Genomic DNA, 25,752 nt, shown 5'->3' on the forward strand with positions numbered 1-25,752 from the left:
TCCCCCGGTACTGCTGCTCATTCCGTGCACCAGTTCCGGAGGTCTACGTCACCGGCCTCTAGGCGTCTCATTACACACACCTGATTCCAATTCCCCTGATTAGTAATTGTATATAGGTGCCCTCTGTTCACCACTGTCTTGTCGGTTATTGTTCCTGTGTCCGTTGGTCTGTGTGGCCCACTTTTTGGAAGCAAATCACTCGATTTCGTCCCTATGTTATATCAACATCGAACATGTCACCCTCCCTAGGAGATGGGGTGACCTCGACAAGTTATTGTTAAAACGAGAGGCTGCCTGAATCTTTAATTTAAGACCCTTGCTCTCTCGAGTCTCAATGTAGACTTTGATCTGAAGACATTCTTGTGATTATTGTGATTTTGCTATTGTAAATGTTTGTAGGCCGATGTAGCCAAATTGTATCTATGATCGTATGCTATCCATTCATGTTTTTGGTATGTTCTTTTTTTATATCTGAGAATTAACCCATATCAGGCCACACCCGGCCATGATTACAGACACCTGTGTGTGTCCTTTGACACTATACAAACTAGTACCCGCACAGTGTTTGTCATTATACTTGGATGAAGACAGCTTGTCTGTCGAAATGTTGGATATTAGGTTATTAAATTATTGCATCTGAGCTCCTAGAGTGTACGGCTCTCCTTTAATTTTTCAAGTGTTCTACTCTGCTAGCCAGCAACTTGCCTAAATAGGTGTGCGTTTCTTTTGCCTCTAGATTGGTCTATTGGTGTATTGTTGTGCACTTGTTATTACTGGTCTCGTCAGGTGTATTTATTAGAGGTTTAACCTTGCTCTTTTGTTTGGATTACATCCCTGTGTTTTTGTATATGTATTTGTTTTGGGCTTCGTCCCCGAGCCTTTTCATGGCATGTTGTATTTTGGGTGGAAAATAAAAAACCCTATTACGTATTGCTGCGCCTTTCTCCAATCATTTATTTACATTTACATTTACATTTAAGTCATTTAGCAGACGCTCTTATCCAGAGCGACTTACAAATTGGTGCATTCACCTTATGATATCCAGTGGAACAACCACTTTACAATAGTGCATCTAACTCTTTTAAGGGGGGGGGTTAGAAGGATTACTTTATCCTATCCTAGGTATTCCTTAAAGAGGTGGGGTTTCAGGTATCTCCGGAAGGTGGTGATTGACTCCGCTGACCTGGCGTCGTGAGGGAGTTTGTTCCACCATTGGGGTGCCAGAGCAGCGAACAGTTTTGACTGGGCTGAGCGGGAACTGTACTTCCTCAGAGGTAGGGAGGCGAGCAGGCCAGAGGTGGATGAACGCAGTGCCCTTGTTTGGGTGTAGGGCCTGATCAGAGCCTGAAGGTACGGAGGTGCCGTTCCCCTCACAGCTCCGTAGGCAAGCACCATGGTTTTGTAGCGGATGCGAGCTTCAACTGGAAGCCAGTGGAGAGAGCGGAGGAGCGGGGTGACGTGAGAGAACTTGGGAAAGTTGAACACCAGACGGGCTGCGGCGTTCTGGATGAGTTGTAGGGGTTTAATGGCACAGGCAGGGAGCCCAGTCAACAGCGAGTTGCAGTAATCCAGACGGGAGATGACAAGTGCCTGGATTAGGACCTGCGCCGCTTCCTGCGTGAGGCAGGGTCGTACTCTGCGAATGTTGTAGAGCATGAACCTACAGGAACGGGTCACCGCCTTGATGTTAGTTGAGAACGACAGGGTGTTGTCCAGGATCACGCCAAGGTTCTTAGCACTCTGGGAGGAGGACACAATGGAGTTGTCAACCGTGATGGCGAGATCATGGAACGGGCAGTCCTTCCCCGGGAGGAAGAGCAGCTCCGTCTTGCCGAGGTTCAGCTTGAGGTGGTGATCCGTCATCCACACTGATATGTCTGCCAGACATGCAGAGATGCGATTCACCACCTGGTTATCAGAGGGGGGAAAGGAGAAGATTAATTGTGTGTCGTCTGCATAGCAATGATAGGAGAGACCATGTGAGGATATGACAGAGCCAAGTGACTTGGTGTATAGCGAGAATAGGAGAGGGCCTAGAACAGAGCCCTGGGGGACACCAGTGGTGAGAGCACGTGGTGCGGAGACAGATTCTCGCCACGCCACCTGGTAGGAGCGACCTGTCAGGTAGGACGCAATCCAAGCGTGGGCCGCGCCGGAGATGCCCAGCTCGGAGAGGGTGGAGAGGAGGATCTGATGGTTCACAGTATCAAAGGCAGCCGATAGGTCTAGAAGGATGAGAGCAGAGGAGAGAGAGTTAGCTTTAGCAGTGCGGAGCGCCTCCGTGACACAGAGAAGAGCAGTCTCAGTTGAATGACTAGTCTTGAAACCTGACTGATTTGGATCAAGAAGGTCATTCTGAGAGAGATAGCAGGAGAGCTGGCCAAGGACGGCACGTTCAAGAGTTTTGGAGAGAAAAGAAAGAAGGGATACTGGTCTGTAGTTGTTGACATCGGAGGGATCGAGTGTAGGTTTTTTCAGAAGGGGTGCAACTCTCGCTCTCTTGAAGACGGAAGGGACGTAGCCAGCGGTCAAGGATGAGTTGATGAGCGAGGTGATGTAAGGGAGAAGGTCTCCGGAAATGGTCTGGAGAAGAGAGGAGGGGATAGGGTCAAGCGGGCAGGTTGTTGGGCGGCCGGCCGTCACAAGACGCGAGATTTCATCTGGAGAGAGAGGGGAGAAAGAGGTCAAAGCACAGGGTAGGGCAGTGTGAGCAGAACCAGCGGTGTCGTTTGACTTAGCAAACGAGGATCGGATGTCGTCGACCTTCTTTTCAAAATGGTTGACGAAGTCATCAGCAGAGAGGGAGGAGGGGGGAGGAGGGGGAGGAGGATTCAGGAGGGAGGAGAAGGTGACAAAGAGCTTCCTAGGGTTAGAGGCAGATGCTTGGAATTTAGAGTGGTAGAAATTGGCTTTAGCAGCAGAGACAGAAGAGGAGAATGTAGAGAGGAGGGAGTGAAAGGATGCCAGGTCCGCAGGGAGGCGAGTTTTCCTCCATTTCCGCTCGGCTGCCCGGAGCCCTGTTCTGTGAGCTCGCAATGAGTCGTCGAGCCACGGAGCAGGAGGGGAGGACCGAGCCGGCCTGGAGGATAGGGGACATAGAGAGTCAAAGGATGCAGAAAGGGAGGAGAGGAGGGTTGAGGAGGCAGAATCAGGAGATAGGTTGGAGAAGGTTTGAGCAGAGGGAAGAGATGATAGGATGGAAGAGGAGAGAGTAGCGGGGGAGAGAGAGCGAAGGTTGGGACGGCGCGATACCATCCGAGTAGGGGCAGTGTGGGAAGTGTTGGATGAGAGCGAGAGGGAAAAGGATACAAGGTAGTGGTCGGAGACTTGGAGGGGAGTTGCAATGAGATTAGTGGAAGAACAGCATCTAGTAAAGATGAGGTCAAGCGTATTGCCTGCCTTGTGAGTAGGGGGGGAAGGTGAGAGGGTGAGGTCAAAAGAGGAGAGGAGTGGAAAGAAGGAGGCAGAGAGGAATGAGTCAAAGGTAGACGTGGGGAGGTTAAAGTCACCCAGAACTGTGAGAGGTGAGCCATCCTCAGGAAAGGAACTTATCAGGGCGTCAAGCTCATTGATGAACTCTCCAAGGGAACCTGGAGGGCGATAAATGATAAGGATGTTAAGCTTGAAAGGGCTGGTAACTGTGACAGCATGGAATTCAAAGGAGGCGATAGACAGATGAGTCAGGGGAGAAAGAGAGAATGTCCACTTGGGAGAGATGAGGATCCCAGTGCCACCACCCCGCTGACCAGAAGCTCTCGGGGTGTGCGAGAACACGTGGGCAGACGAGGAGAGAGCAGTAGGAGTAGCAGTGTTATCAGTGGTAATCCATGTTTCCGTCAGTGCCAAGAAGTCGAGGGACTGGAGGGAAGCATAGGCTGAGATGAACTCTGCCTTGTTGGCCGCAGATCGGCAGTTCCAGAGGCTGCCTGAGACCTGGAACTCCACGTGGGTCGTGCGCGCTGGGACCACCAGGTTAGAGTAGCAGCGGCCACGCGGTGTGAAGCGTTTGTATGGTCTGTGCAGAGAGGAGAGAACAGGGATAGACAGACACATAGTTGACAGGCTACAGAAGAGGCTACGCTATTTATACAACGTGACAGAATAACCGACCCTAAATGGAGAGAGTGGGAATGGCTCGACTGACAACGCCACAACCTTGGCAGCTGCAACTGGCCCCGTCCACCGCCGCCGCAACTTCGGCAGCTGCAATTGGTCCGTCCGCCGCCGCTGCAACTTCGGCAGCTGCAACTGGCCCAGCCGCCGCCGCAACTTCGGCAGCTGCAACTGGCCCATCCGCCGCCGCAGCAACTTCGGCAGCTGCAACTGGCCCGTCCAACGCCACTGCATTTTCGGCAGCTGCAACTGGCCCGTCCGATGTCGCTGCAACTGGCCCGTCTGCCACCGCCGCAAATTCGGCAGCTGCAACGGGCCCGTCCGACGCCACTGCAACTGGTCCGTCCGCCACCGCCGCAACTTCGGCAGCTGCAACTGGCCCGACCCGCCGCCGCCGCCTCTTCGTCAGCTGCAACTGGCCCAGTCCGCCACCGCCGCAACTTTGGCAGCTGCAACTGGCCAGTCTGACGCCTTCACAACATCGGCAGCTGCAACTGGCGCGTACGACGCCGCTGCAACTTCGGCAACTTCAACTGGCCCATCTGACGCAGCTGTAACTGGCCCGTCCAACACTGCCGCATTTTCGGCAGCTGCAACTGGTTCGTCCGGCACAGCTGTAACTGGCCCGCCCGCCGCCTCTTCGGCAGCTGCAACTGGCCCATCCGATGCCGCAGCAACTTCGGCAGCTGCAACTGGCTCGTCCGGCACAGCTGTAACTGGCCCGCCCGCCGCCTCTTCGGCAGCTGCAACTGGCCCATCCGATGCCGCAGCAACTTCGGCCGCTGCAACTGGCCCGTCTGACGCCGTTGCAACTGGCCCGTCCGACGCCGCGGCCACTTCGGCAGCTGCAACTGTCCCGTTCAATGCTGACGCTACTTCGGCAGCTGCAACTGTCCCTGACTGACCAGTGGTTGTCCTCTAGGCCGGTGTCGTTAGTGCGTTAGTGTGGGGGGGGTACTGTCACGGATTCCCCCAGTACTGCTGCTCATTCCGTGCGCAAGTTCCGGAGGTCTACGTCACCGGCCTCTAGGCGTCACTGAACTGTCTCATTACGCACACCTGATTCTATTCCCCTGATTAGCAATTGTATATACAGTTGAAGTCGGAAGTTTACATACACCTTAGCCAAATACATTTAAACTCAGTTTTTCACAATTCCTGACATTTAATCCTAGTAAGAATTCCCTGACTAAGGTCAGTTAGGATCACCACTTTATTTTAAGAATGTGAAATGTCAGAATAATAGAGAGAGAATGATTTATTTCAGATTTTATTTCTTTCATCACATTCTCAGTGGGTCAGAAGTTTACATATACTCAATTAGTATTTGGTAGCATTGCCTTTAAATTGTTTAACTTGGGTCAAACATTTCGGGCCGCCTTCCACAAGCTTCCCACAATAAATTGGGTGAATTTTGGCCCATTCCTCCTGACAGAGCTTGAGTAACTGACTCAGGTTTGTAGGCCTCCTTGCTCACACACATTTGTTCAGTTCTGACCACAAATGTTATATAGGATTGAGGTCAGGGCTTTGTGATGGCCACTCCAATACCTCGATAATTTTGTACCTGTTTCCTCCAGCATCTTCACAAGGTCCTTTGCTGTTGTTCTGGGATTGATTTGCACTTTTCGCACCAAAGTACGTTCATCTCTAGGAGACAGAACGCGTCTCCTTCGTGAGCAGTATGATGGCTGCGTGGTCCCATGGTGTTTATACTTGCATACTATTGTTTGTACAGATGAACGTGGTACCTTCAGGAATTTGCTCCCAGGGATGAACCAGACTTGTGGAGATCTACAATTTTTTCTCTGAGGTCTTGGCTGATTTCTTTTGATTTTCCCATGATGTCAAGCAACGAGGCACTGAGTTTGAAGGTAAGCCTTGAAAGACATCCACAGGTACACCTTCAATTGACTCAAATTATGTCATTTAGCCCATCAGAAGCTTCTAAAGCCATGACATAATTTTCTGGAATTTTACAAGCTGTTTAAATGCACAGTCAACTTGATGTATGTAAACTTCTGATCCACTGGAATTGTGATACATTGAATTATAAGTGAAATAATCTGTCTGTAAAGAATTGTTGAAAAAAAAATTACTTCTGTCATGCACAAGGTAGATGTCTTAACGAACTGGCCAAAACTGTAGTTTGTTAACAAGAAATTTGTGGAGTGGTTGAAAAATTAGTTTTAATGACTCCAACCTAAGTGTATGTAAACTTCCGACTTGTATGTGCCCAACTGTATGTGCCCTCTGTTCACCATTGTCTTGTCGGTTATTGTTCCCATGTACGTTGATCTGTGAGTACCTGTGCTTTGTTATTTCGGCTTTCGTGCTGTGTGTATTGTGCACTTGTTATTACGGGACTCATCCCGTGTATTGTTGTGCATTTATTATCATGGGTCTCGCCATGTGTAGTGTATTGCGGGTCTCGTCTATTTATTAGAGGTTTAACCTCACTCTTTTGTTTGGGCTACATCTCTGTGTTTTTGTATACGTGTTTGTTTTGGGCTTCGTTTTGGGCTTCGTTTTCATGGCATGTTGTATATTTTGGGTGGAGTATTAAACCCCCCTATTTCGAGTTCCTGCTACTGTCTCCAATCATTTACATAACGTGACAGCAAGCTTAACCATCATGGCGTTATTACAACATGGTAGAATGGCATGATCAACAGTACTTCTTTAAATACAATTTGAGTAATCAATACCTCATTTGTTATCTCAGTCAATTCTCGGGACCACCCATATGGAAAATGTATGCACGAATGGCTGTACGTCGCTTTGGATAAAAGTGTCTGTTAAAAATAGCATATTATTATTATTATACTGTATATTATTATTACAAGGTTAATCACATCTGGATATCTCATAGTTGAAAGGGGATGTGAATGTCAAAAAACACCTAAATATAAAATGTTCAACACACTGTATCCCTTGTGATTTAAGCATGGCAGGAAACTGATCTGTCATTAATGTCAGTGTTCTTTCTAACTAGGGAACTTGTTGGAACCTGCTATGTCAAAGACAAACCATTAAACTGCAGCCTCCCAGCCTGCTGGCCAGGCCTCCCTCTAAGAACAAAGCAGCTGATTGGCCTCCCATGTCTGTCTAATGAGAGACAAACTAGGAGGATGAGTCCCATCACTAACGCCCACAGCCATGCCACCGCTTTGTGCTGACTCTGAAATGTCCTTAAGTCCAGAGGAAGAAAATACACGATGAAGGCCTTTTTTTTTCTCACAGAGAGACTTATAACAGAAAGTGACAGCTGGGCCATTGGTAAAGCCACTGGGCTTGTATTTCTATTACTATTTATACTTCATTTTAATTAGAAGTGGTTAAAAAGTTCAGCGTAACACCCAGTGACAAACAGTATAGCATACATCTTCACCATGGCAAACTAATTTGACCATGGACAATAGACAGATTTGTAACAACAACAAACTTTTCTCTGTTGCCAATTTAACAGGAGTGTCCTTTAATCACAGACATGGGAACTCTGAAAGACGACTGCTTTTCTTCTCTAAGGGCTCTCTCTCTGGCGAGGATAAAAACAACTTGTTTGGCCATAGAGAGGGAGAGAGAGAGTGGGATGGAGAGAGAGAATAGGGAGAAAGAGAGAGAGCTCCTGAGTTATTCTGCAAAAAAGATAGAATTAGAGTTGGATAAATGTAGATAAAGTTGAATTCAATCCAAATCCAAATTCCATACCTAAAACCTTGATTTTGGACAAAATCACCTGAATGGACTATTACTACCAAGGACTATCAAAAAAAAACTTCTAACAAACCAAAACATGCAGAAGAAAAACAGCAGAAACTGTAATAGCTTCCAACACAAAACCGAGTGAGTAATATTCAGTCTGTATCACGCCCTGACCGTAGATTGCTTTGTATGTTGTATGTATGTTTCACCGGAGGACTAGAGGCCTCCGGTGATGATCCATGGCACGAAGCCTCCAGTGAGGATCCATGGCACAAAACCTCCAGTGAGGAGTTATGGCATGAGGCCTCCAACGAAGGACGTCAGTCCGGAGCCTCCAGCAACGCCCTTTAGTCCGGAGCCTCCAGCATCTCCCTCTAGTCCGGAGCCTCCAGCGACGTCCTCTAGTCCGGAGCCTCCAGCGACGCCCTCTAGTCCGGAGCCTCCAGCGTCGGCCTCTAGTCCGGAGCCTCCAGCGACGCCCTCTAGTCCGGAGCCTCCAGCGACGCCCTCTAGTCCGGAGCCTCCAGCGACGTCCTCTAGCCCGGAGCATCCAGCGTCGCCCTCTAGTCCGGAGCCTCCAGCGACGCCCTCTAGTCCGGAGCCTCCAGCGACGCCCTCTAGTCCGGAGCCTCCAGCAACGGGCTTCAGTCAGGAGCAGAGTCTCCCTCCTGTCCGGAGCAGCCAGAGTCTCCCTCCTGTCCGGAGCAGCCAGAGTCTCCCTCCTGTCCGGAGCAGCCAGAGTCTCCCTCCTGTCCGGAGCAGCCAGAGTATCCCTCCTGTCCGGGGCACGCTGTGAGGGTCCCCGGTTCGGGGTCGGCGGTAAGGGTCCAAGTCCCGCACCAGAGCCGCCACCGCGGTGAAATGCCCACCCAGACCCTCCCCTATTGGTTCAGGTTTTGCGGCCGGAGTCCGCACCTTTGGGGGGGGGGGGGGTACTGTCACGCCCTGACCGTAGATTGCTTTGTATGTTTCTATTTTTAGTTTGGTCAGGGTGTGATGTGGGTGGGTATTCTATGTCTGGGTATTCTATGTTGTAGGTCTAGGTTTTCTGTTTCTGTGTGTTTGGCCTGGTGTGGTTCCCAATCAGAGGCAGCTGTCTATCGTTGTCTCTGATTGGGAGCCATATTTAGGTAGCCTGTTTTCCCACTTTTGTTTGTGGGTGGTTGTTTCCTGTTTATTGTTTTGTTTCACCTTTCAGGACTGTTCGTTTGTCGTTTTTTTGTTGTTTGTCAAGTGTTTTTGTATTTTATAAAAAAATATGACCACTTACCACGCTGCACCTTGGTCCTCCTCTCCTTCTCCAGACGACAATCGTTACAGTCTGATGCTACTTCTGAAGCCAAAAAATAAAAGGCAATAATCTCTAGGTCATTTTGTTATATAAAGCTAAATAAATAAGCATACTAAGCTACCAAGATGCTGTGACAGAACAGACCTGGCAGCACCTTCAATTAGCACTGAAGTGTGAAATCAGATGTGGGATGCAAAACCCCCAATGGCTTATCCCTGTCCAGAAGTCATTACAATACAGTACCCTATTGATATTAAGAATAACCCTGCAAGGAATAAGTACAAAAAAAGCTCCTCAAGGACAATCCAGAGACACTATTTGCTGACTGCTACAAGGAGGGGAATGTAAACAACTTAGCTGAAGGACAAGGTCAGAAAGCTGAGGTGTGACATAGAGCAGGACTCTCCCTCAGACAAGCCAGCAGAACAGCCCACCTCAGACCCGGAGCACAACCTCAACACCACAATGGGACAGACAACACAGGACCCACCCCCTCCTAACAGCCCTGTCAGCTCCCCCGATAGCCCTCCTGACAACCCCTCCACATCCACTGAGGACACACAAACGCCAGAGATTGATCTCCTCATTGACTCAAATGGCAAATACATTCAAGAGGAGAAACTTTTTCCCAAACACAACGTGGCAAAACTCTGGTACCCAAACACTAGGCATGCCCTGGAGCTGTTATCAGAGGACAGACTAGGTTTCCCCAGCCACATCATAATTCACATGGGCACAAATGACCTGAGTGCCCAGCAGGAAAGGGTGGCAACAGCATTCAAGGGAGTGATTGAAAAAGCTTCTTCCACTTTCCCCAATGCACAAGTGGTTATCTCCACCCTGCTACCACAAAAATACTTTCACCCTGCCACCATACAGTGGGTGAATGCAAGCATTTCACGAGACTGTGCCTCAAAACCTAATGTCTACCTGACCCACCATTCCACCCTGGACTTGAACAGCCTTTAAGACCAGGTCCACCTCTACAAGGCAACAATCCCAACTTTTGCCAGGACCCTGAACGACGTCACCCTCAACTGTAGCCCCAGCACCTCACACAGGAGCAACAGAGCTGACACCCCGCCCAGACCAGCGAGACACCCTTCCAGACCTGCAAGACCCCCTCCTGAAAGACCTGCACCGAGATAACCCACGCCAAGAGGACCTACACCCAGACCACAGTATCACCAGCCACACACAAACCAGCTAAGACCACCCCAAGCAAACCCTGGCCACACCCTATATAGGCCCCCCCCATATCAGACCCATGCTCCTTCTGCCCACCCCATGCCCTTCAACCCCTGTGGCAAGGACCTCAACATGACAGCAGGACATATGCCCAGGCCGTGAGCAGAGCAACAGGCCCAACCCCCACTATTACACCCGCCTAAGCCCCATCCTGCGACCTAAGAGGTATGTATGCAGATGCTAAAAATGCTCTGCTCACACCTACTGTGATGGTCCGGGCCTAAACCACACAAAAACAACACTAGACAATATGGAACACAAAGCTTTTACTATCTCATCCTGGAATATAGGGGAGGCAGGTAGCATAGGGGTTAGAGTGTTGGACTAGTAACTGAAAGTTGCAAGATCGAATCCCCGAGCTGACAAGGTAAAAATGTGTCATCCTGCCCCTGAACAAGGCAGTTAACCCACTGTTCCTAGGCCATCATTGAAAATAAGAATTTGTTCTTAACTGACTTGCCTAGTTAAATAAAGATAAAAAAGACAAGGTCTGTGGTCATCTGCATTTGGCCTAAAGACCCAGACTTCATCAAAGAAATTTTAAATACAGACATTGTCATCCTACCAGAAACATGGTATAAAGGAGATGTACCCACTGGTTGCCCTCTAGGTTACAGAGAGCTGGTAGTACCATCCACCAAACTACCAGGTGTGAAACAGGGTATGCTAATTTGGTATAGACCAGACCTAACCCACTCTATTAATTTAGTCAAAACAGCAACATTTTACATCTGTCTAGAAATTAATAAGGAAATGATCTCAACAGAGAAAAAAAAATCCTCATATGTGCGATCTATATCCCCCCAAAAGAATCCCCATACTTTAACAATGATAGCTTCTCTATCCTAGCGGGGGAGATCAACAATTTCCAGGCTCAGGGACAAGTACTAGTCTGTGGCGAACTAAATGCCAGAACTGGACAAGAATCCAACACCCTCAGCACACAGGGGGACAAACACCTACCTGGAGGTGACAGCATTCCCCCTATATGCCCCCCTAGACACAACTACGACAACATATCCGACAAACAAGGGTCACAACTCATGCAGCTCTGTCAGATGCCGGGTATGTACATAGTCAATGGTAGGCTTTGAGTGGACTCCTATGCTAGGTACACCTATAGCTCATCTCTTGGCAGTAGTACTGTAGACTACTTCACAGTCAGTCCACTGACACCCCATATCAGATCACAGAAAAATCACTATTTGAACAGAGCTATGCTTAATTATGAGGCATCAAAGCCAAAGGAACTGAATAATATTAAGAAATTCTATAGATGGAAGGAAAATATTGTGGAAATCTACCAAAAAACTATTAGGCAACAACAAATGGAATCCCTTCCAGACAATTTCTTGCACAAAAAGTTTCAATGTAATAGTGAAGGTGTAAACTTGGAGGTAGAAAACCTAAACAGTACTTTTGACCTCTCAGCTTCCTTATCATATCTAAACATTTCAAGCAGACAACCTAAGAAAATGAACAACGATGACAAAGGATTTGATGAAGAATGCAAAAACCTAAGACAGAAATTTAGAAACCTATCCAACCAAAAACATAGAGATCCAGAAAACCTGAGCCTACGCCTTCACTATGGTGAATCACTAAAACAATACAGAAATACATTACGGAAAAAGAAGGAACAGCACGTCAGAAATCAGCTCAATGTAATTGAAGAATCAATAGAATCTAACCACTTCTGGGATATTGGAGAACTCTAAACAAACAACAACACGAAGAGGTATCTATCTAAAATGAATATGTATGGATAAACCACTTCTCTAATCTTTTTAGCTCTATAACAATGATCAAATACAAATCTCAGAATCAACTATTAAAGACTACCAGAACATACTGGATTCTCCAATTACATTGAATGAACTACAGGACAAAATACAAACTCTCCAACCCAAAAAGGCATGTGGGGTTGATGCTATCCTGAATGAAATGATAAAATATACAGACCACAAATTCCAATTGGCTATACTTAAGCTCGTTAACATCATCCTTAGCTCTGGCACATTCCCCAATATTTGTAACCAAGGACTGATCACCCCAATCCACAAAAGTGGAGACAAATTTGACACCAATAAATACCGGGGATATGGGTAAACAGCAACCAAATTGACAAACAAAAGACGTTAAATTCTACAAACACCTAAAAGGAAGCGATTCCCAAATCCTCAATAACAAAGCCATCACCTACAGAGAAATTAACCTGGAGAAGATCCCCCTAAGCAAGCTGGTCCTGGAACTCTGTTCTCAAACACAAACAGATCCCACAGAGCTCCGGGACAGCAACACAATTAGACCCAACCAAATCATGAGAAAACAAAAAGATAATTACTTGATACATTGGAAAGAATTTACAAAAAGACTTAGCAAAAAATAGAATGCCACCACCAATAAAAACCAAGATAATTGAGAATTTCAATAAGCATTTCTCTACGGCTGGCCATGCTTTTCACCTGGCTACCCCTACCCCGGTCAACTTCGAATCCCACCGTACCTTCTCCGCTATGCAATCTGGCTTCCGAGCTGGTCATGGGTGCACCTCAGCCACGCTCAAGGTCCTAAACAATATCATAACCGCCATCAATAAGAGACATTACTGTGCAGCCGTATTCATCGACCTGGACAAGGCTATCGACTCTGTCAATCACCATATTCTTATCGGCAGACTCAACAGCCTTGGTTTCTCAAATGACTGTCGCTTTTGCTGCTGGATATTCTCTGATCCACCTGTACGCAGACGACACCATTCTGTATACTTCTGGCCCTTCTTTGGACACTGTGTTAACTAACCTCCAGACGAGCTTCAATGCCATACAACTCTCCTTCTGTGGCCTTCAACTGCTCTGAAATGCAAGTAAAACAAATGCATGCTCTTCAACCCATCGCTACCCACACCTGCCCGCCCGTCCACCATCACTACTCTGGACGGTTCTGACCTAGAATATGTGGACAACTACAAATACCTAGGTGTCTGGTTAGACTGTAAATTCTCCTTCCAGATCCACATTAAGCATCTCCAATCCATAATTAAATCTAGAATCTGCTTCCTATTTCGCAACAAAGCAACCTTTACTCATGCTGCCAAACATACCATCGTAAAACTGACTATCCTACCAATCCTCGACTTCGGCGAAGTCATTTACAAAATAGCCCCCAACACTCTTCTCAACAAATTGGATGCAGTCTATCACAGTGTCATCCGTTTTGTCACCAAAGCCCCATATACTACCCACCACTGTGACCTGTATGCTCTCGTTGGCTGGCACTCGATTCATACTCGTCGCCAAACCCACTGGCTCCAGGTCATCTACAAGTCTTTGATAGGTAAAGCCCCGCCTTATCTCAGTTCACTGGTCACCATAGCAGCACCCACCTGCAGCACACGCTCCAGCAGGTATATTTCACTGGTCACCCCCAAAGCCAAATCCTCTTTTGGCCGCCTTTCCTTCCAGTTCTCTGCTGCCAATGACTGGAATGAACTGCAAAAATCGCTGAAGCTGGAGACTTATCTCCATCACTAACTTCAAGCACCAGCTCCTAAAGCAGCTCACAGATCATTTCACCTGTACATAGCCCATCTGTAAATAGCCCATCCACCAACCCCATACTGTATTTATTTATTTATTTTGCTCCTTTGCACCTCAGTATCTCTACTTGCACATTCATCTTCTGCACATCTATCACTCCAGTGTTAAATTGCTATATCGTAATTACCTCGCCACTATGGCCTATATTTTTGCCTTACCTCCCTTATCGTACCTCATTTGCACACACTGTATATATACTTTTTGTTCCACTGTATTATTGACTGTATTTGTTTATTCCATGTGTAACTCTGTGTTGTTGTATGTGTCGAACTGCTTTGCTTTAGCTTGGCCAGGTCAAGAGGCCTAAATTTATTTTTATTTTTTATTTGGCCCTAAACAGAGAGTACACAGTGTCAGAATACCTGACCACTGTTACTGACTCAAATTGAAGGACATCTTTGACTATGTACAGACTCTGCTTTTGAGGCAGACATGGCTCTCAAGAGAAGACAGGCTATGTGCACACTGCCCGCAAAATGAGGTGGAACCTGAGCTGCACTTCCTAACCTCCTGCCAAATGTATGACCATATTAGAGACACATATTTCCCTCATATTACACAGACCCACAAAGATTTTGAAAATTAATCCAAATTTGATAAACTCCCATATCTATTGGGTGAAATACCACAGTGTGCAATCACAGCAGCAATATTTGTGACCTGTTGCCACAAGAAAAGGGCAACCAGTGAAGAACAAACACTACCGTAAATACAGCCTATATTGATGTTTATTTATTTCCCCTTTTGTACTTGAACTATTTGCACATAATTGCAACACTGTATATAGACATATTCTTTTGGAACTTTTGTGAGTTTAATGTTTACTGTATTTTTACAATTGTTTATTTCACTTTTGTTTATATCACTTGCTTTGGCAATGTAAACATGTTTCCCATGCCAATAAAGCCCATTAAATTGAAATTGAATTGAATATGAAAGAGAGAGAGAGATATATAGATATAGAGCGGCAAGGTTAATGAGACAGAGACACGAGACAGGGGAGAAAACAGAAGGCGAGGCAGCGTTGGACTGTAATCTCCTCCGCTTCCCGACCATATCCCATTACAATGCCATTAGACCAGACCGGATGCTGGCTCCTCTCCCCCTACCCACTCTGTCCTCCCCTGCACTGCCCGCTTCAAAGCTCTGGGTCATAATTGATTGGCTGTGCAGAAACACATGTCTGCTATGTAGTTAACCTCCTCACCTGTAGCTTTACTCCTCATAAAGGGACAGCTCTGACTAAAACACAGAGGGTGCAAAGCAGCACTCAGTCCACTCAGAGGGGTGAGGTATCCTGGCTCATTCTCCCATCCCTTTCTATCTCTCTCTTGTATGGGAGCCTGTGCTCCGCAGACCTGGCTGCTGGAAGGACCTCTATGAGACAGCTTGTTTTGTTGTTAGATGTTGAGGGGAAGCAGAGGTCTTTTAAAAACCTTTATTGGTGCAGCTAGCCAGCCAGCAGGCCAGTCAGAGCTGTTCCAGTCCATTCAGAATGCTTCAATCTGTTAAAATCACAATCAGTCCCAAATCCCAAATTAGCCAGGCATTGATTCGTCAATGATATGAATCAAGGCCCTCACTGAGTTCCTTAATAAGCAGTGAAAGCAAACCCAGACACAGATCTATAGAATGTAGATCAGCAGTATATCAGACAGAGGCATAGTCAGTGGTGACTGATCTAGAATGCAGATGTATTGCAGTGGGCTGACACATGATGAGTCACACTGCTGTCCCCGTGGAGACAGTCTCCCTGTACTCTGCTAGTTAGCGTTACTCCATCTCAATTCCTTCTCTCTCTATCACCCTCTGATTCAACACACTGTCTGACTGGAGATGTGGATCAGACATAACAGACACTTCGCTCTAAATCATTGTATCAGAACAGTTCTGAATGCTGGAAATTACTCAGGCCATTACGGGGACAAACATCTCATTCTTTGCACTTAGCATAGCAATGATGCAGGACAAGCAGAGCAGAAGTTATCTGAGGTACTGACAGGAGAGAGACATACCGTTAATGGAGGGGAAGAGCACTGATTTTTTTCACTAAGTGAAGCACGGATGGAGTTGTTGTTCTTTAAGTTGAATAGTGCAGAGTACTGCAGACAGTACAGGTGTTTGATTGACATGTCCTCAGCTCATCCGGGGTTATGAGACTACATTCTGGCCATTGGCGATGAGCTGCCAAAGAAATCTGAATCATGTTGAATCAGATCTCTATGGAGCTGTGCACCAGAGCTGAGATACAAAACACACAGACACCTCGCTCGCTGCTCCTTCTTAGCTTTCAATTAAACTAGAACGGAAGCCAGTTTGCTCTGATGAATACCGAGGCATCACCCTGCTTAAATGTGTGTGGATAATATCCCTGGGTGGGCGCGCAGTGCAGCGGTGTTCTGAGCGGGCTCTTCCTCTACATAGCATCTGTATGGAGGTCGAGTATGTCACCGTAAACAAACCGCGCTCCGCTCCTTCATGCATACATAAAGAGCTGCTGATATGAGGCAAGGTGGCGGGTGGTAGGGGGGCTTTGATAATGTATTCATCACTCTAACTGACAAGTGCAGCCCACCAGGAGTGTGTTTCACATTTTGATAAAGAGCCATTCAACAACATGCAGGACTGTTGGCTGCACCGTAAACAGCAACACAATGCTGACACTGAACATCACCTAAGACCTTGACTAGAGCATTCACATAAACATGTGCATGTTTCTTTTTCCTTGTAGCTTTTACTATCTCACATAGTGGTAGGGGGTTTTGGGAGTGAGACCATTATTAGATAAGCAGATAGGATTCAGACCCAAACCTTGGAAATGTTCAACACAAACACATTAACCTTTTACTGCAGTGGGCTAAATCAGGATCACACAGAGTGTTCCTTGGTAGTCTTAAATCTACTTTGAAACAAAAGTATACACCTCACACACATGGTTATGGGCTTAAAAAAAGAAGACACCTGTACCATGTCAGATATAGAGTTTAAATGTATAAAATGTTGACTTTGCATCCCAATATTACACTTTATATACATCACAGAAGACTGAAATATAACAAAACCGTTTGACATAGAAACACTTTTATGAATGTATTAATGATGACATTTTGAAAAATATAAATATATTCCATCAATGAAGCCACTAGAGGGCAATTTGGTCATTTGACTGCAGGAAATGGCCAAAAGCATATAAAATACACACAAGGGGGACTGAACGAGTCCTCAGTAGGGCATTAGAGATCAGGAGATAATCCCACTGACGAGGGAGTCCAAAATAAACACCCAGGAAACCCCTTCTCCTAAAAACAGTATCTCTCCTTTACCTTCATCTTTCTGACAGCGCCACTGTGCAAGGCCATCAGGTGTTGTAGTGAGGCAAAGCTCTGTGGAATTCACCCATTCATTCCAAAAAGAAGGAGCGTTTTCTGATAAGCAGAGAAATGTTTTACAGTGTATCTGGAACATAGGGGCGAGGTAATTCAGGCAAATCTGCAACTTCACACACCAACGAGTGCAACATGGATCCATTTATTTCTCCTTCTTGTAGAACAATGGCTCGGCCACGCAGACTGAGCACAGTCCTCACCTCACTGCTCTCTGACTGGCTGCAGGGCAAATGGAGGACACCCAGGTGAGGTGACCCCTGACTGTTAGAACCAGGAAGTCTATGAGGATTTTTATTATTTTTTTGATACCAACTTTTTATTATACATTTTCTTTTCTGTGAGGGGTTCAAATCACAGGCAGGCAATAATATTCAACATGTACATAAAGTCACCCTCCACCCCTGCAACCAAATAAGCCTCTACCACCCCTTCCCTGTGGGCCTGAAAGCAAAAAAGGTAAAAAAGATGAAAATACAGTGCCTTCAGAAAGTATTCCTACCACTTGACTTATTCCACATTTTGTTGTGTTACAGCCTGTGTTCCAAGTTGATTAAATATTAGTTTTTTTCTCACCCATCTACACACAATACCCCATAATGACAAAGTGAAAACATGCTTTTAGACATTTTTACAAATGCATTGAAAAGGATATAAAGAAATATCTAATGTACATAAGTATTCACACCCCTGAGTCAATACTTTGTAGAATCACCTTTGGCAGCGATTACAGCTGTGAGTCTTTCTGGGTACGTCTCTAAGAGCTTTCCACACCTGGATTGTGCAACATTTGCCTAAGATTATTTTCTAAATTCTTCAAGCTCTGTCAGATTGGTTGTTGATCATTGCTAGACAACCATTTTCAAGTCTTGCCATAGATTTCCAAGTAGATTTATGTCAAAACTGTAACTCGGCCACTCAGGAACATTCACGTCTTTTTGGTAAGCAACTCCAGTGTAGATTTGGCCTTGTGTTTTAGGTTATTGTTACTGAAAGGTGAATTCAATACCCACTGTCTAATGGAAAGCAGACTGAACCAGATTTTCCTCTAGGATTTTGCCTGTCCTTAGCGCCATTCCGTTTCTTTTATATCCTGATAAAGTCCCCAGTCCTCAACGAATAAAAGCATACCCATAACATTTTTATTTTATTTTATTTAACCTTTACTTAACTAGGCAAGTCAGTTAAGAACAAACTCTTCTTTACAATGACGGCCTACCCTGGCCAAACCTGGACGACACTGGGCCAATTGTGCGCTGCCCTATGACACAGCCACCACTATGCTTCAAAATATGGAGAGTGGTACTCAATGATGTGTTGTATTGGATTTGCATCAAACATAGCACTTGTATTCCTTTGTATTCAGGACAAAAATGTCATTGCTTTGCCACATTTTTTGCAGTATTACTTTAGTGCCTTGTTGCAAACAGGAATCAACAAGGCACTCTGTACAGGCTTCACTCTTTTCACTCCGTCAATTAGGTTAGTATTGTAAATTCAATGTGACCTTTTAGGTTTTAGATAGCACCTGTTTTTCTAAGAGTGTACGATGATCATACCAGATGCATTTTTATTTACGAGCCAACATTTTAAGAGTGTTTCCCAAACAAGCACATAGAGAGAATGTTCACTAAGTGAGTCGTTAGACCATGTGTCGATACTATTGGCTGCTTCAATAGTATTGAAATCAATTTCATGTTTAATAAATTGAGTTATATGTTGCAACTAGGCTACTGCCTGTAATGTTTGCATGTGTTTCATGATGTGTGACATAATGTGTGCAATGATTTACCCAATCTGTGACTTAGTGCATTATTATTGCCTAAGTATAATAAGCCGCCTCAATAGCATACTTGCAGCCATAGGTGGTAATACACTGTATCTCTAGGAGCTGATCCATCGTCAGTATTGTGTAATAATTGTAATGTTAAAAAGTTTGTTGCTGGCTGAAAAGTTAAGAACTACTGAAGTATAAAGGAGGAAGTAGAGCGAGGAAATCAACGATGATAGTATACGCTGCTCCTGGACCACATCACAATGTCTTCCTTTACCCTCTCACTCAGACGCCCAGCCTATATCCATACAATAATATACAGTAAGACTTTGTTTTTATCTGTCTCTCTTCTCCTTCCCATTCTCTACCGAATCACTTTATCTTTAGTTTTATCTGTATATATTTTCTACCCTCGCTCTCTTTCGCTTGCTTTTTCTCCCTTCCCTTCTAAAGTAAGGACCATCCCCCTCAACCCCTCTCTCTCTCAGCCAGAGCACTCTGCTGGTCAGTTGGAGGCCTGGAACATTCCTTTGAGTGTTCCTGATAAAGATGTGTGTTAGATCGATACCCTGTTAGTAGCTGGCATAGGTGTGTTGTCATGCAATCATCTAAAAGATCATTGTAGACAAGCTTCAGCCTGTCTATGACAGAGCACTTACCTCAGGACAGCCCAGGTGCGCACACACACACACACACACACACACACACACACACACACACACACACACACACACACACACACACACACACACACACACACACACACACACACACACACACACACACACACACACACACACACAGGTAAACAAACAAGAAAACACACACACAGAATGGCATGCAGTGCACGGAACCTGGGTTAGCTGTGGCGACATGGGCCATTACTCCAGCATATCCCCAGAGGGCATGTTCTTAGACATACAACACATGGCTCAAATGGCCATCAAAAACTATGATTTACTAGCAGGTTACGGCAGCAGCTAGACTGATCGGTGCATGAACATCATAACAGACAATAATTCTACAGAAAAATGTGCAAAAAATCATAACTGTCAAATCATGATGTCCGAACTAGGCTATTGAGAGCAGATAATTAAACCCCTTCATTGACATTCAGCATATTAATGAGTCAAATACTGCTGGCACAAAATGTAGACTCATAATTAATGCTGGCAACGGCAAACTACACCACACTACACCATCTTCCAGATCGGGTTTCTTTCCTGCGGTCTCATCCCCATCATCTGCCTCTAAGACTGTCTGTCATTTCACATGCTTGTTCTTCCAACTGCTCAAACCACTACTCCCTTGCTACTTCTTTCATCTCTCTCTCGCTTGTGAAAGAAGGAGTGGGACTGAAAGGGTGAGAAGTGGACACAGCTATAGTGCTGGAAACATTCATAGATATGTTTGTCTCCAGATGTCATCTGAGTCTGGTCGGCCGCTGGACTCCCCCAGCCCTGCAGTCCCAGAGCACCATCGGACCAGAGTGGAGTCCCGCCCCGGCTTCCTCCTCTCCTATCGCTCCAGCTCCTCTGCTCTCCTCCCAGCTGCCCACTGCAATGAGGCTAGGAAACACTGTCACCACCGATAAATCCACGATAATTGAGAATTTCAATAAGCATTTCTCTATGGCTGGCTATGCTTTCTACCTGGCTACCCATACCCTTGTCAACAGCCCTGCACCCCCCACAGCAACTTGCCCAAGCCTCCGCCTAAATTGTTGCAACCCCTATTACTAGCCTGTTCAACCTCTCTTTCGTTTTGTCTGAGATCCACAAAGATTGGAAAGCTGCCGCGGTCATCCCCCTCTTCAAAGGGGGATGACTGTAGACGCAAACTGCTACAGATCTATATCTATCCTACACTGCCTTTCTAAGGTCTTCGAAAGTCAAGTTAACCTCTTGACGCTAGGGGTCAGATTATATTTTATTTTTTAAATAACGTTCCCAAGGTAAACTGACTATTTCTCATGTCCAGATCGTAGAATATGCATATAGATAATTTACAGATTAGGACATAAAACACTCCAAAGTTTCCAAAACTGTCAAAATATTGTCTGTGAGTATAACAAAACTGATTCTGCAGGCAAAAACCTGAGGAAATCTAACCCGGAAGTGATTTTTTTTATTTGTTATCTGTGTTTCCTTGCCCGTCTTTCTTCCATTTAAAGGGGTATCAACCAGATTCATTTTCCAATGGCTTCCTCATGCTGTGACCAGGCTTTAGACATAGTTTCAGGCTTTTATTTTGAAAAATGAGCGAGATTTTTCAAAAGTAGTCAGGTGTCCTTTGATTAGTTCCTGCACGCGAGAGGGGTAGGTCTCCATTTTCTTTCTCTCTTTTATTGAATAGGTTACGGTCCGGTTGAAATATTATCGATTATGTTTGTTAAAAACAACCTGAGGATTGATTATAAAAAACATTTGACATGTTTCTACGAACATTACGGATACTTTTTGGAATTTTCGTCGAACGGAACGAGGCTTTAGTTTTCTGAACATAATGCGCAACCCAAATGGCGTTTTTTTTGTTATAAAAGTAATATTTATCGAACAAAAATAATATTTATTGTGTAACTGGGAGTCTCGTGAGTGCAAACATCCGAAGATTATCAAAGGTAAGCGATTAATTTTATTGCTTTTCTGACTTTCGTAACCAAGCTAATATAAGGCTAACTGTTCTAGCATTGATTGATACACTCACAAAAGCTTGGATTGCTTTCGCTGCAAAGCATATTTTCAAAATCTGACACGATAGGTGGATTAACAACAAGCTAAGCTGTGTTTTGGTATATTTCACTTGTGATTGCATGATTATAAATATTTTTTGTAATATTTTTGCATTTGGCGCCCTGCAATTCTAGCGGTTGTTTAGAGAAAGGGATCCCGTAAAAGGGATCCGTAGCGCAGAGGAGTTAATGGAGCTATCAGAAGTTCCCTGAAGTCCTCCTAGTAGAGAGGAGCCCCTTCTACTGTCCTCTCTCTCTCTCAAGGCTCAAGTGATGTGGGTCTGAGTATGCCTCTCAAAGTCACAGTCAGTGACAGAGTTCCAGGTAGAACCCTTTTGGTACCAAGTAGTACCGTTTTGGTTTCCATGTAGAACCCTGTCTATAGAGGGTTCTACATGGAACCCAAAATGGTACTTCCTGGAATTTTTTGGGGGGGGCACACGAGGAGATTGGCTGAGTCAGGTTGGAGACCTGAGCCAACTCCTCGTGCTTACCGTGGCGAGCGTCGTACTGGTCAGGCACTGTGTTATGCGGTGGAGCGCACGGTGTCTCCAGTGCGCGTTCACGGCCCGGTGCGCTACATCCCAGCTCCCCGCATCTGCCGGGCTAGGGTGAGCATCCAGCCAGGACGGGTTGTGCCAGCCCTGCTCTCCAGACCTCCAGTGCGCCTCCACGGCCCAGTATATCCTGTGCCGGCTCTACGCACAGTGTCTCCGATGCGTCTGCACAGCCCAGTGCGTCCTGTGCCAGCGCCCCGTATGTGCAGGGCGAAGATAACCATCCAGCCAGGACGGGTTGTGCAGGCTCTAAGCTTGAGACCTCCAGTGCGCCTCCACGGCCAAGTGTATCCGGTGCCTCTGCCAAGGACAAAGCCTCCTGTATGTCTCTCCAGCCTGGTGAGTCCTGTGCCCGCTGCCAGAACCAAGCCTCCAGTATGTCTCCCCAGCCTGGTGACTCCTGTGCCTGCTGCCAGAACCAGGCCTCCTGTATGTCTCCCCAGCCTGGTGAGCCCTGTGGCAGCTCCACATTCCAGACTGCCCATACGTCTCCTCACTACAGTGATGATCCATGGCAAGAAGCCTCCAGTGATGATCCATGGCACGAAGCCTCCAGTGATGATCCATGGCAAGAAGCCTCCAGTGATGATCCATGGCACGAAGCCTCCAGTGATGATCCATGGCAAGAAGCCTCCAGTGATGATCCATGGCACGAAGCCTCCAGTGAGGAGTCATGGCACGAAGCCTCCAACGACGGCCTCCAGTCCGGAGCCTCCAGCGACGGTCTCCAGTCCGGAGCATCTAGCGATGGTCCCCAGCCCGGAGCCTCCAGCGACGGTCCCCAGTCCGGAGCCTCCAGCGATGGTCTCCAGTCCGGAGCCTCCAGCGACATTCTCCATTCCGGAGCCTCCAGCGACATTCTCCAGTCCGGAGCCTCCAGCGACGGTCCCCAGTCCGGGGCCTCCAGCGAAGGTCCCCAGTCCGCGGCCTGCAACGAGGGTCCCCAGTCCGGAGCTTCCAGCGACAGTCACCAGTCCGGGGCCCGCAACGAGGGTGCCCAGTCCGGGGCCCGCAACGAGGGTGCTCAGTCCGGGGCACGCAACAAGGGTCCCCAGTCCGGGGTCGGCGACGAGGGTGCCCAGTCCGGGGCCCGCAACAAGAGTCCCCAGTCCGGGGTCGGCGACGAGGGTTCCCGCAACAGAGGTTCCACCAAAGTGGGGTGAGCCAGTGGTGGAGCGGGGTCTGCGTCCCGCACCTGAGCCACCACCGCGGATAGATGCCCACCCAGACCCTCCCCTATCGGTTCAGGTTTTGCGGCCGGAGTCCGCACCTTTGGGGGGGGGGGGGGTACTGTCACGCCCTGACCTTAGAGAGCCTTTTTATGTCTCTATTTGGTTTGGTCAAGGTGTGATTTGGGGTGGGCATTCTATGATTTTGTAATTCTATGTTTTGGCCAGGTATGGTTCTCAATCAGGGACAGCTGTCTATCGTTGTCTCTGATTGGGAACCATACTTAGGTAGCCCTTTTCCATCCTTTCTTTGTGGGAAGTTAACTTTGTTTGTGGCACATTGTTAAGCTTCACGGTTGTTTTTGTATTGTTTATTGTTTTTGTCGGCGTCATCCTAAATTAAAGGAATATGTACGCTGACCACGCTGCGCTTTGGTCTACTTCATTTGATGGCCGTGACAGCTTTTTTTGTGTTGGTGTACTATTTCAAATCTGTCTTTGAAGTTGTAAGGGTATTATTTGAGGATTAGACATGACATTTTATGAAATATTCCTTATACCACATTCTCTCCAGATGCAGAATAGATTATCATCACACCATTTTTTGAGGACTCCACATCACTATTAAAAGAGATTTACTGAATCTCTGACTTACCGTTGTCTGTGGCCATGAAGATGGCAGTGTATTTGTTGTCTTGAACGTAAGGCGACTCTCTGTCCAGATTGGCAGAGGTGTTGACCGTACCTCTAACCGGGTTCACACTAAGCCAGTTAGCCGGGTCTCTCAGAACTGCAAACCTGAACAGGGAACAGATGACAGCTGATCAGAATATAGTCAGGGCAATGCCATGGTGTCATGACTGTCCTGTGAGGATCAAAATAGGTCAGATCAGCATGGCAATAGAAAACTTCAACCATACCCCCTCTCACCCATAGAGGGGGGGATAAGGGAACTGGTGGGTGTTGACAGCTCACACCCTGTTGTAAATCAAAGACAGAACATTCAGCATCTCCCTCTCCAATATTCTCCAGAGGAATGTGCCTCTACACAGACCTTTTCCCCCCAAAACTCTAACATGTTTTAAAGTGAATACTGGAACAATATATCTAACATAGAATGTGGGGAATGGTCAGAGGCGACCTAAAGAAACACTAATGTCGGTTTGGTTGTTATTTTGTGATGTCATTAAAACTGTTATAAAGGAAATACTGTAATTTGGGAAGTATACCCACTATATGTGTGAAGTGTCCATCCGATGCATTGTGCATGAAATATGAAAAATTATGAAAGTATTTTTGTTTAGAGAGGGACATGATTTTAGGAGCCATAAGAGATAATTGATTTACATAACTTTGCACAGTGAAAAGTCATGCCCCTGGGGGAGGTCAGACAGCATGTCAGCCTGACAGAACCGCCCTTTTGAACAAACTGTATAAAATGACGGGTTAAGAATTAACATATCAGACCAGAGAGAAATGGAGCTGCAGCTCATGTTTAATGTGGTTTGAACTCTGAAATCTAAACACGTGGTAGAGACGATAAAGTCTCCTCCCAGACAATCATTGGTACGGCTGATTAGCCGTCCTAAGTAAAGTATCTTCAAAAGTGAATTTAAGTGGAACCATTCTACTACTCTTCTCAAATCACCGTAGTACGCTACTCTCATCACCCCACTGTGAATCATCGACACGGCTGGCTAGCCTGTCTTCAAAGAAGCATCTTCCAGAGCAAATGGAAGGAGAATAAATTCTGTAGTTCTGTTCAGGACTACATGAAAAGTCACCGGATACCGGACGACTGCAGAGGAGAACAACAGTAGAAGACCTGAAAAGGCCCAACTCCCTTTCCTAGGTGGCCTGGTTCCGACAAATACACGAAGAACCAAGACATTTCACGTAAATACATTCATGATCTCTTACTCAAAGAGGGCGGCGGTTTGTGTGCAAAGTATATGATTAATGTGAGAGTAGTTTCTCTGTCCCTCTCCATGTCTTTTGTAACAAGCAGTACTGAATCATAAGTAAGGCTCAAGTTTTTTCAGATGCAGGAGGTTAGGACTGTTCAGAATGATGATATCATACAAGGTTATGATTAATAAGTTGACTGTTTATGGATGTGATAGGTAAAGACATTTAGAGTTTAATTCAGGAAATGGTAACTCTTTAGAGAACCAATCTTGTG

At 46.2% G+C, this 25,752-nt stretch overlaps 1 protein-coding gene across 1 annotated transcript in view; it reads right to left on the reverse strand.

Annotated features, from left to right (window-relative positions):
- The window catches only part of LOC139539869 (cadherin-13-like), a 704,975-nt gene that overhangs the window by 44,508 nt on the left and 634,715 nt on the right, over positions 1–25,752 (reverse strand). The window contains exon 12 of the mRNA XM_071343218.1: positions 24,226–24,368. Within this exon, the coding sequence (XP_071199319.1) occupies positions 24,226–24,368 (143 nt within the window). The remainder of the gene's footprint in view (positions 1–24,225; positions 24,369–25,752) is intronic.

This window comes from Salvelinus alpinus, chromosome 15 (assembly GCF_045679555.1).
Source record: "Salvelinus alpinus chromosome 15, SLU_Salpinus.1, whole genome shotgun sequence".
NCBI classification, from domain to species: Eukaryota; Metazoa; Chordata; class Actinopteri; order Salmoniformes; family Salmonidae; genus Salvelinus; species Salvelinus alpinus.